The 12,085-nt window shown below is 46.8% G+C and overlaps 1 protein-coding gene across 1 annotated transcript in view; it reads right to left on the bottom strand.

Annotated features, from left to right (window-relative positions):
* LOC103209240 (splicing factor SWAP) overlaps nt 1–12,085 on the bottom strand; it is a 95,117-nt gene that overhangs the window by 82,465 nt on the left and 567 nt on the right. Inside the window, exons 2-6 of the mRNA XM_007955030.1 lie at nt 9,674–9,843; nt 8,960–9,091; nt 6,931–7,016; nt 2,473–2,698; nt 987–1,099 (exon numbers count right to left, since the gene is read on the bottom strand). Coding sequence (XP_007953221.1) covers nt 987–1,099; nt 2,473–2,698; nt 6,931–7,016; nt 8,960–9,091; nt 9,674–9,843 — 727 coding nt within the window. The remainder of the gene's footprint in view (nt 1–986; nt 1,100–2,472; nt 2,699–6,930; nt 7,017–8,959; nt 9,092–9,673; nt 9,844–12,085) is intronic.

The raw sequence follows: 12,085 nt of genomic DNA, 5'->3' as shown, positions 1-12,085 counted from the left end.
GAATTGACTCAGTGGCAATGGTTTTTGGTTTACCACATGCTGTGGGAAAGACAGGCACAAACACAGAACTCCTAGAGGTCCCTGACTACTTGTGATGCAGTACTCCAGCTGGTGTGAGTTCTAGAGCGGCCCAGTCAGAAAAGCTCCAACGCCAGCAGGAGCCACTAAGGGAAAGGAGGGAGGAGAGACAAAGGTGGCAATGCCCAAGGTCACTCCAAGCTGGCAACTGTCTGTTCCTGAAGGGACTTCTGGTTTTTAATCACCAACAGCTTTACCACCATGTCGTTGTTGCTATTATGTGCCATCAAGTCGGACCTGACTCACAGCAACCCCTCCTTGGGTTTCTGAAGCGGTATCACTACAGAAATAGATTGCCCAACATTCCTTCCAAGGAGTGGTTGGTGGGTTTGAACTGCCAGCCTTCTGCTTAGCAGTCAAGTGCCTTAGGCACTGTGCTACTAGAGCTCCTTAATCATGAATCATCTCCTCAAGGGATGGTCCCAGGCAAACACTATGCACAGGCCAAAGGGACTCTTTTCTGTCACAAGTGGCGGGAGGAGGGTGTGTGCTAACCATATACCATGCTGAGTGGCTCTTCTATAATAGGAGCTCTAAGGAAAGATGAAAAGTCAAGATGCTGACCTTAAACCTATGGCAGGTATGGAGCACCTCCAGAAGTGCCAATTCTGAACACCTACAACCCCCAATCCTGTGACAGGGAAACAGCCACGACAAAATGATGCCAAGTCTTAGCCAACAGGCTGCTTATGATAAGTATCCCAAGATATTCTGAGAAAATAAAGATAATCTGCTCGTGAAATCTACACTAAAGGATAGGGAAGAAAACCCCCTGCCACAGAGCTGAGGACTTTCTCTGCCCTCAGTGGCGGGAAAGCAGCTACAGCTGTAGCGAGCACGGAGACCCAAGCTCACCACCCGGACATCCTGTCAGGGCATGAGAAACAGTCCCACAACGAGATAAAAACCTTCATGAGCTCCTCCAGGCGACTGCACTTCCTGGAAGCAAAGAGAGACGGATGCAGGTAATTACCGTCTTCTTCGTCATCATCATCTTCATTGTCAGAGACGACCCCTGATTCTGAAAATCAAAAGGACATCTTACCACTGGCACAAGGTGAGGGGTAACGAATAAAACACCTCAGGTGAAGAGCCAGAGCCAGAGCCAGATGTGGCTATTTCTTGGTCACTGATCCAAAATATACACCTGGAAAATGCCCGCTATAGTGGTGCCATCCAGGTGTTGACAACTGAGGCAGAGGCGGGGGAGGGAGCAGGATGTGACCTGGCAACTTCGCTCCGGCACTAACTGGGTTGAAGGTACTGGATGTCATCTTCAAGCCCTGAGCTATTTCAGTTTCTTTAGAAAAAGGCAAAAATCTTACTGATTTATGGAATTGGACTGATTCATGATTTCTGTTGGCAACAGAAATGAAAGAAGATAAATGAACAAACTTGGGGAAAATGAGATCTGCAATAAGGTTTATACAACTCCAATTTTGGAAACATAGTCAGGTGCAAAAAGCAATATTCAATGGAACACTGTGTATGTGCATGTAGATTCAGAGCACAGCGACCCTCCTTGGGTTTCAGAGGTGGTAAATCTTTTATGGAAGTAGACTGCCCCGTCTTCCTTCCGTGGAGTGGTTGAGGGGTTTGAAGTACTGACCTTCCGGTTAGCAGTCAGAGGCCTTTTACATGTATAAAAGCTCCACCACAACTCCTTTTATATGTATAAGGAGCTCTGGTGGTATGATGCACAAGACATTTGTCTGCTAACCAGAAGGTCAGTGCCTCAAACCACCAGCTATTCCACGGAAGGAAGACGGGTCAGTCAACTTCCATAAAGACTCACAAACTCGGAAACCCTGTGGTGCAGTTCTACTCTGTCCTCTAGGGTCACTATGAGTCGGAATTGACGGATGGCAGTACATTTGGCCTTTGGTTCTCTGAGTAAGAACTCCAACCTTAGACATTTCTGCAAACATAACGTTTTCAGACAGATAATCCAAGTGATGTGAGCAACTCTCTTGGCCAGGGAGACTCACACTCGCTTTGTGCCTCTCTGGCAGTGGGGCAAGGGTACCGCTGGGAAGCCTCAGGGAGTGCGAGCCCTCACTGTCTCCCTGATGTGTCAAACAGCCTGCAAGCTGCAGGAGTATGTGCCGACAGCACCAGAATTTAACATTACCTCACCTACCTGTAAAAACACCTCATCAGAATCCAGCGTACTTCAGAATGCATCATGGATGCCTTGTACCACACCATACCCGATGGGGTGATTAGCCTGCACTACTGGCAGGATTTCAGACACACCCTAGAAACACTGCCGCCCAAGTTTCAAGCCCGTGTCTCTAGGGATGGACATGTCTGTGGTTTCCTACAGCCACCTGCCCCGCCCCTCAGCCCAGCCCGACAGGTTGGGCTGGACAGCTCAGCACCAGCCCCACGTACTTTTCTCCTCTTCAGCTTTGTTTCCTGCTGGAGCCGTGTAACGCCCCTCCCTCATGGCTTTCTGGATAAGTCTGTAGTAGGGGTTGAGGTAGTGATCGAAACGCAGAAAGTCAAACTGTGAGTTCCGGGCCTGCTTGGCTTTCAGCATGATCTCAAACTGGGCGCCCTGCCGGCACACGAAACTGGCTGTGCGCTCGATGATGGCGTGCATTTTGGCCGTTGGTGGCTGCGGGAAAGGACACACACTCACGTCATCTGCTTTTCCCGTCACTGCCTAAGGTAATTACCAACAGAAATCACCAGGCTGTGTCACTGTTTATAACAAGACTCACCTGCACTGGGGGAGGCAGTCGTGACCCTCAGGCACCCACAGGGACCCCAACGCACTGACTGTCCCACCAAGCCCCTCTGCACTGCCCTTGGGAGGACCACCTGGGCTGCTGGGCGGCTCGGCAGCATTTAGTGGGGAGAAGACTCCCCCCGAAGCAGCCCCTTCCGCCTCTGTACCAAACTGACGCCACATCAACGCCTTTATGAGTAACGGTGCTCCCGACCTGGGCTCTGAGATGGCCTTCAGGTCTCACGCCTCGACAGCAAATCCTGTGAGAGCCCTTGCTTTTTCTGGTCTCACCAGTTTCCCACCTTTGACAGCGTATAGTCTCACTACTGTTCTATGTTCATTTTAGGGGAAAATACTTGTTTTCCTTCTCTGATGGGTTTCTGCCTAACACAGGTTCTGGCTCACAAGTTTTACTGTATGTGAGTTTTTCTAGAAAGAGGACACAGGCCTGTTGGCCCCTCCAGGTTTCTAAGAGGCCCTCCTCATCCTGGTTCCTCTGGGACAATCTTACAGCCAGGGGCTCTCTCTTACACTGAAGCTCTGCCTGTTGAGGAAAGCCATGTGCTCACACCGTATTTCCTCCTGCCATGCAGCTCCCTGGTAGCTGCCTGCACAGTCCTATTCCAGCAAGGAATGGGGACGTTCCCAGGGAGACAGTGCTGTGGGTAATACATGGCAGCAAAAAGGGGGGAAAGAGGCAAGGGGCAGAGCCCTGGGGAAGTCACTGTTGGGTCCCCTCAACTCTTAGCACGTCATGCCCACCACACCCAGTGGTCACGCCTCCTGTCCACTCAGGAACCATGAGGCCAAGCGCTGTGAGCCACGTCTCAACTACCTCCGACATCAACAAAGCGATCAATGCCAGCCAAAGACATGCACATGGCCATGAGAATGACCCCCACCAAGAACGGGCAGCTTTCAAGGGGTGGTTGTAATTCCAGGGCCTCATCCTTCATGGAATAGAAACAGTTTCCTATTCATCAAATTCAATTCCTGAATGACATGACCTCTCTTGCTTAAAAAATGGTAACTGTTGGTAATTAACATTATTTACTGTAAATAATGGCGTGTCAAAGGCCCAGCCTGCAGTCTCTGCATCCTTTACACACAAGCAGATCCCAATGCGATTTTCACCACCGGGCTACACAGGACATTAATGCTGGAAACAGTGTGCTCCATGCTCACGTTAGTTCTGCACAATCACTTCGGAGTAGTGACCCTCAAAAGGAAATCTTACACCCCGTGCCCCACAGTACAGGCCTTCTGTACTGACCAAGCCAAAGGGTCATCCAAACTGTCTCAGCAGCAGACGCATGTGTGATATACACGCCCACAGTGGCTAATCAGCATCGCATCTTACAGAGCAACAATGACCACACACAAAGCTTCTGATGACCACATTCCAAAGGCTGCAAACAGAGCAAGTGAAAACGAGATTGAAAAAAACCCCAAAAAAACCAAAACTCACTACCACCAAGTTGGTTTGACTCAGAGTAAGCCCTTCTTGGGTTTCCGATGCCTAGCCTTCCTTCCGCGAAGTGGCTGGTGGGTTTGAACTGCCTTCCTTCTGGTTAGCAGTCAAATGCCTTAGGCACCGTGTCACCAGAGCTCTTTGGCGGGAAAAGTCATTCTCTGCTCTGCTACGTACATTTAAGATAATTCTTTTCCACTCAGAAGCATCATGATCCTCCATGATATAAATCTAAAACAAAGATTTACTAAGTATAGAAGAGCCCTGGTGGGCAGTGGTTAAGGGCTTGGCTGTAAACCAAAAGGTCAGCAGTTCAAACGCATCAGCCACTCCACAGGAGAAAGATGAGGCAGTCTGCGTCCCCACAGCCTTGGAAATCCTATGCAGTTCTACTCTGTTCAACTCAGAAGTCACTGAGTTGGAATCCACTTGGTGGTGCGTTTGGTTTGATTTATAGGAAGACTTTATTAAACATCCATGCATTGTAAGGATTTTGACTGATAAAAGATTAGGGAAAATCTTTCTCTAATTTAAATCCAATAGGGAAAGTACTTTTTGTTGTTGTTGTTGTTGTTTACTCCTTACTTTCACACCCAAACCCGAGATCTTATTTAAATTCCTAATCTAAGAAGCTGAGTTTTAAAATGGACAATCCCTGAAAGGACTTGCTTTTCTTCACCCACTGCCCACCGCTCCCTGCTCAGTAAATGCAAACACCCTGTGCCCACTGTGGCAACAATGGTCCATCTCAGCCTGGCTCAGCCACATCAGTGCTGATCCAAAACAGAGCTTGGGACGCGGACAGTGCTGCTCTACTTCCTCCTTTAACACATACGTTACCAAGTCTATATACTGAACCACCACGAGAAAACAAACAAACAACCCAAAACACAACAAACCCAAAGAATGAATACCGAAACACAGACACTACCATACAGGAAAGAACAGGCAAACCGGTGACCCAGGTAAGTGTCTAACATGGCTTCCACATGACCAAAACAGGACTCCAACATGGCTTCCACATGACCAAACGGGACTTCCTACTCAAGAGACAGCTGTCCACAAAGACAGTGGGAGTGACTCTTCAATATGAAGAGAGCACGGCTACTAGATGCTAAGCTTTATTTTGCTTCTCATTCCAAAAACAAAACTCCATCCAGTGAACCTCAGAAGGGACGCTTCTAGCACCACTACAGGGAGGGGAGCAGTTACGATTTGAAGGCTTGATGCCAAGGTCTCCTGTGTGGTGTAAACAGGATTCTCCAGAACAAGAGGGAACCCGACAGATAACCAACACTTACAACAGACAGATACACACCTCTGGGTCTCAAATGCGCAGATAACATTTGCAGCTTTAACTACAGTGAAGACATCAGTGGTGGAAACAGACCCACTCACAGAGTTCACCTCCACGGGTATATGCAGCATGACATGTTTGGGCAAGGTCTACTGCACATACATGCCACCAACATGAACACGTTGTGGGGAAGACAAGCTCGCCTGGAAGGGCACCTGCGGCAGGGCTCTGTCAAGTCTGTGGTACCTAAGCCCCCAAGTAGGTGCCACCAGCTACCTGTCACGGCCCCCGCTGGCCTGTGTCCTGCCCGGCTGCCCTGCAGGGAGACAGTGGGCACTGCCCGCACTGTGGCTGCTCTGCTTTGTCCCTCGGGACTTCTGCTTTTGAACAGGCTCTGGGGGGCTTCTCGGAGAACACTGTGCACCCAGAGGCAGCCAATGGCAGAGACAAGGGTGCAAACCCTGAGAGCTAACAGCAAGCCAGAGCAGCCTGTGAGGCAAGATGGCATCAGAGCGCCTGCCTGCCATTCATTAGCCAGACGCTTGACTTTTCTAACTCAGTTTTGTCATCTGTAACATGAGGATAAGAGCAGCAGCTATCTGGAAGGGTTGTTGGCTTTGAATAATACAGAAAAAGCACCCGGTGCGGTACCAGGAACACAGTAGGCCCTCAATCAACGCTCTGAAAAGGAGGCAGAAGATGCATCTGAAACACTAGGCTCTGGGTCTGACACCTGTCACATCTAAACCTTAACTTGATGTGACTGAGCTGGCGGGGATGAGAGCAATGCAGTCGGACTCGCCAACCAGGAACTGCACTGTGTACAGTACATTCAGCACTCAGATCGAGCGACTGCTGCTTGGCTGTCTTCTCCCTGCAAATGTCACAGAGACTTTGCCCTGACCAAGGGAGACGCTAAGAACGTTTAAAGTGAAGCTGTGTACCTCAAGTATCACCTCAGAAAGAGCCAGAACCCAGCAGCTAGACTAAACCCAAGATTGTGTTTATATGTTTAATATGGAGACGAACGCCCACTCATCACTAATGCTGACTAAGGTTTCCCATGCCAGTGAGATCTGGGGGTAGGATCAACAATATGATTTCTGAAACATGTCCAGCCCCAGTCGCTAATACTCAAGTCTACTTAATTGGCTGTAAGTCTTCCACTTCCATTCAGAGGTACATAAGTGGGGTGTGAATTCTTCTCCATTAACAAAATCACAAATAATTTTAAGGCACTGGGTATCTGTGAAGCAGCTGTGGTGAGCAGCAAGCTCTTGCATGGTCGTGATGAACAACAGTCGCGAATACTGATGGAGATGAATGGCGTTCATGAGCGGAAACACCTACCAGCTCCACATCGGGTGGGACATTCAATCCCAAAGGGGCAACAAACGGCTCCTCATTTTCCTCCAGATTTTCAGCCTCATTTTTTTCTGTAGAAAAAGCAAATATAAAACATCAACACGACAAGGAAGGGATGCCTAGTACAGCATGCAACAGGTGATGGAAGAGCGGAGACTGGTGCTGCCCAACTCTGGGCCTTTTTATTGTTACGCCTAGAAACTTGCCAGTCTTCCTCACCACTCCAAATCTCCGATTTCACCAAACCCCAGAGCAGCAGGTGGAGGAGCAGGAGAGCACGTGCCACAGGTGGGACTGTTGTGTTTCCCAGCTCTCCACTTCCTGGCTCTGGGCTCCTGATGCCCAAAGTGTCTTCCCTGCCCTCGGCCAGAAACGCCAATGCAAGGCTGCTATGAGGTCAGTGACATCACCCAAGTGCACATCTGTGACAGAATATCTGATGCTCAGCAGGTTCTCGTTAAATGTTCAATGCATTTTCCTTCCTGGCCTCTCTTTTACCTCCTTTCAAACTATTTCTGTGGAATCCATGGCATCAGGCCAAATACACAAGGTACTTGACTATCAGATGAGTGATTTCCAACATTAAGACTGCAGTACCTGGGCACACCTGAGCTCTGGTGATGTGATGCCTACAGCATCTGACTGCCAATCAGAAGGCTGGCGGTTCAAACCCACCAGCCACTCCTCAGAAGGAAGGTTGGGCAATCTACTTCTGTAGTGATACCACCTCGGAAACCCAAGGAGGGGTGGCTATGAATTGGATCCAACCCAACGGCAATGAGTTTGGTTTTTGGTTTTGGTATATATGTACGTATATTCTATAGGTATATATGAACATATATATTTGCGTGTGTGTGTCTCTACATATATGACATTTTATTTCTTTTAGTGCAAGTTAAACATCACATGGGTCCAACTGCCATTAAAAAAAATTACCAACCTAGAAGGCAAAATTCTGAGAACCCAATTAAAGAAAAGAGAAATAAAATTATAAGACAATACAGAGAATCTGATATCTAAGAGAAAAGCATATTGAAATCCTTAAAATTCACTAACTGTGACCAGATTTAACATTATTCAGCCCAATAATTACATGAGACCATGGTCCAACATCTAGAACAGGGGTTGGCAAACTTTTCCTGTAAAATGCTAGATAGTAAGTATTTCAGTCTCAGTTGGCATATAGTATCCTATGCAACTACTCAATCCTGCCATTGTAAGGCAAAGGCAGCAAAGACAAAGATAAACAAAGGAACATGGCCATGTTCCAATAAAACTTTATTTACAAAAGCAGCACAATTGGGCCTGTGGGCTGCAGTTTATCAAACCCTACTCTGGAAGGTGAAGGAATTAACATTATGGATTTTTTTAAAGACCATCACTATGATCACTGACTGAATAAATTCCTTCCTTCTGATCAAAAATAGTATGTATTTAAAGGACAAATAACGGATATAGTTCAGAAACAAGATAAAACAAAATCTGAACTATCTGGAACCCTACAACTTGCTCTGAGTAACTGAATGAGAGCTCACTTCTTAGACCTTCAAGAATACTTCTAATGCGTCGAACATCTGGGAGATGGTTAGTTTCAAAAGTCTGCACCAAAGGTGTTGAATATCACAATTAAAATTACTTTTGGAAAAAAAAAAAAACCAGTCTCTTTGAAAGCTCACAGAGCATATGAGATAGATGGTCCAAAGTACGGACCACTGATGATACCAACATATGTGCTATCAATCTGGAAACAAAGAATCCAGAGTAAGCAATTTTCTGTTACGTGAAAATCACAGAGGAAAAAATGATGCGGCAACTCAATCCAATGCACATATTGAGAGAAAGTCGGAATTCACTTTTCATTCCCCTGAACCATCTATTTCCTAACGTTTGGCTCTATTAAAGGACACCCTTCTCATCCCCCACGTGTCAGAGGGATGCTACGGTCACGTGGGCACGTAGTGTGTTCTGAGGGTCGGACTGGCCAATGTGCTCCCAGGCCATGTGTCCTGCTCACCTCTCTGTTTGGAAGGCTCCTCTTCCTCTGTTGGTTCTGAGGGGTCATAGTAATCACTGCCGTAAGTGAACCCCACAGCGTTATAGCTCCCATCCTCCGCTAGAGCTTCACTCAGTCGCTTGTATTCTTCCTCTTGAACAAAAATGAGAATTTTATTCACAAAAATGGAAATTTACTGAGAAAACTTTTACACATTTCTAACGTTGTAGCTATTAGTAACGTATAAAACACAGCACTTTTTTCAACCTCTCTGAGGTGAAAACGTTTCTACAAATGTGCACTTTATGCCTAGCAATGTGTACTTTTGCCAGTTCATGTTTACCCACACAGCAGAATACACATCTTTTGTGGAAAATTTCTTCCTGCTGAGAAAATTTGGGGATTAAGAACCATATTCAAGATCGTTAAGGCAAAGACAAGAACATCAATTTCAATTTATACGATACTGTTAAGGAAGAACAGTTAAAGAGTTTGGTTTTTGTTTTTTCAAATCCCAGTCTGCCCTCAAAAGCTGGGAAAATTCTTTGTGGCTCTATATATAAACTATCCTGAGGTCCTCTCAGATACGCAAAGACTCCTGTTTTTCCAATCCACTGGGTACTGTCAAGATAATATCAGAAAGAGTGAGTATAAAAAATGAATGGGAGTAAATTTTTAAATACTTAAATTTTTAAAAAACGTTTGTGGCTGAAGGGAGTTTTTCTTGAGCAGTACCTTGCCTGGCCTCCTCCTCAAGCAAGTCCGTATGCAAGGCTAAATACCTCTCCTCATCACACAGGGCATCTATTCGGGCCTCCTCTTCTGACAGCTGGTAATCTCTGTTCCAGGTGGAATACTCGGCATCGTACTCGGAAAGGTCATGCAGGTGACCACGTCCGTCATATCTGTAATGTGAACAGACTGGTCAATGCAAAGAAACCGAAGTTCAGGTCTGTGTGTGTGGTAATTCACATACATACTTACCAATTAAAATAAAGCAAAATATTAAAGCAAATATAACATCTCAGATTTATCTTTTAGCTGGCTAGTCATCTCTCACCTACTTTTAAATTCAAGTTATCTCTTAACAAAGTCTAAATTCCTTTCTACAATATAATAAAACTTAAAATTAAAGGTAAGCAAGCCTTTAATAATAGTGTAACTGGTATCCACTTCACTGACAGATCTTACCGTTTAGCGTTTGGCTAACCATTCAATGTCACTTGCTAAAAAAAAAATTATTTTTTTTGAAAAGTCAAATATCATAGCTTACATTCACACAAACCCGAATACATAAATACCTATCCGTAAGAACCAAACGGTCGAAATTTCCTCGCTTCTTTCTGCTAGTCCCGAACTCTCAGGAGAGATCTTCACCAAAGAAACGTGCGTCCATTGGAGGTAAAATCTTGGCTAGGCTCGCTCCCTAGCCACTTGGCTGAGGAAATAAGTGCTGGGTTATGTGATAGAGAGACACACATACAATAGGAACAGTAACATAGACATGCAGTTTAAGGAGGTTCACTGGAAACAGAGCAAAACCATTAGCAGATTCAGCATCAATATTGTCTTCTAAACTTTTTACTCCCGGGAAATGATATACATGAAGACACCTCCATGTTCTTCTTGCATGGACCAACAGGGACTTCAGCCAAATTAAGACAAGAAAAGCACTTTTTGCTATGCTTTTAACATAAAAGGGTCAATCAACATGCTAACTGTCAGCGTGCATCTGTCAGGTAACAAATTAGTGAGTTAATGATTTATGGTTGCCAAAAACAACAAGTTTGCCAAATGATTTAAAGCTGACTTTTGTAATAGGACCAAAAATATTAATTAAAAAAAGAGAGACATTTACAAGGAGAGAGGGGAAAAAAAAGGCCCCAAATTCCAGAGTAGCCAACTTATTGCATTTTATTTCAGAGTTAACCTTATATTCATGTAAACCTCCTTAACTTACAAATGCAAATCATTATTCAAAGATACTATACATGTACATGTGTAGAGTTTGCTCCCCACCAGCTTTGAAAGATCTAACTCAAATCCTACACAGGATGCTACAGAAAACTGACGACGACCTCAGTCCTCGTCCGTCGTTTACCACCCTTCATCAAACCCAAGGAAGACGCCAGAAAAGCGAGCTGCCTGATAACTGAGGCACCATCACTGGACACGCACCACGGTTTAACGGCACTGTGTGTCTTGGCAGAGCACGGAACCCTCAGATCCAGATCTGAGCCGATCTGCCAACCGTCCCTCCGCAAGTCCTTGTTTTCTAGATCTGACTCCAAAAGGAAATGTCAGGGGTGGAAACGGCCTGTTTGGTCATAACGTGGTCCAATCTGGCCAGCTCAGGAGTCACCCCTACAGTCATGCTCCAGGGCTTTGCAGGATCCAGTGTGTTAACGTCCCCAACGCTGGGCTTCCTTCACTTGGAGGCTATTCCACAGTGTAATGCTTGCTCACGGTTAGCCTTTCAGTCCGGGCCCCGTACTGCTGCCAAATTGGCTACAAAAACACCCGTGAGGAGAAGGAAGGAGGGATTGGAGAAGCAGGTAGGAGGGCCAGGACGGGGAGCAAACAAGCTACATCATGTCATGTCATCCTTTTCAAATCAGACATCTTTGTGGGGGTTGTCGTTATGTGCCCTCGAGTGGTCTCCGACAGAGGCGGTATCTCTACGGAAGTAGACTGCCCAGCCTTCCTTCCCAGGAGCGGCTGGGGGGTTTGAACCCCCAGCCTTCTGGTTAGCAGTAAAGTGTCTTAGGCACTCTTTAGACATCTTTAGACATCGCCAATTGCCCCTCTGCTCAGGGTCTTAACCCCCTCCAAGGTCAATGCTTAAAGCAGGTTTGATGTGAAAAGGAAAAACACCCCTGTACCCCGCTGCACCCTTTAGTCTCCAAGGACAGCGAAACCAGCCCTAAGCACACTGGCTCCGAGGGTCCCCAGGCAGTCGGCCGGCCTCCGAGTTAATTGCCACTTCGCCCACGACGGGAACCTGCCCGGCTCGTCGGGTCATTACAGGTAAGGGCCACGCGTCACTCCGGCCGTGCACGGGCGCCGGGGCCTGGCAGGGCCAAGGCCTCCTCGCAGGCTCCCAGGCAGGCTCCTGCGCGGCCCCAGTAGCGGAGCTGCGCGCGCGGC

This window comes from Orycteropus afer, unplaced genomic scaffold (assembly GCF_000298275.1).
Source record: "Orycteropus afer afer isolate SDZICR_OR568_19922 unplaced genomic scaffold, OryAfe1.0 scaffold00489, whole genome shotgun sequence".
In the NCBI taxonomy this organism is placed as follows: domain Eukaryota; kingdom Metazoa; phylum Chordata; class Mammalia; order Tubulidentata; family Orycteropodidae; genus Orycteropus; species Orycteropus afer.
Note: the sequence above shows the minus strand (reverse complement) of the source record. Positions and strands in the feature narration are given on the sequence as shown.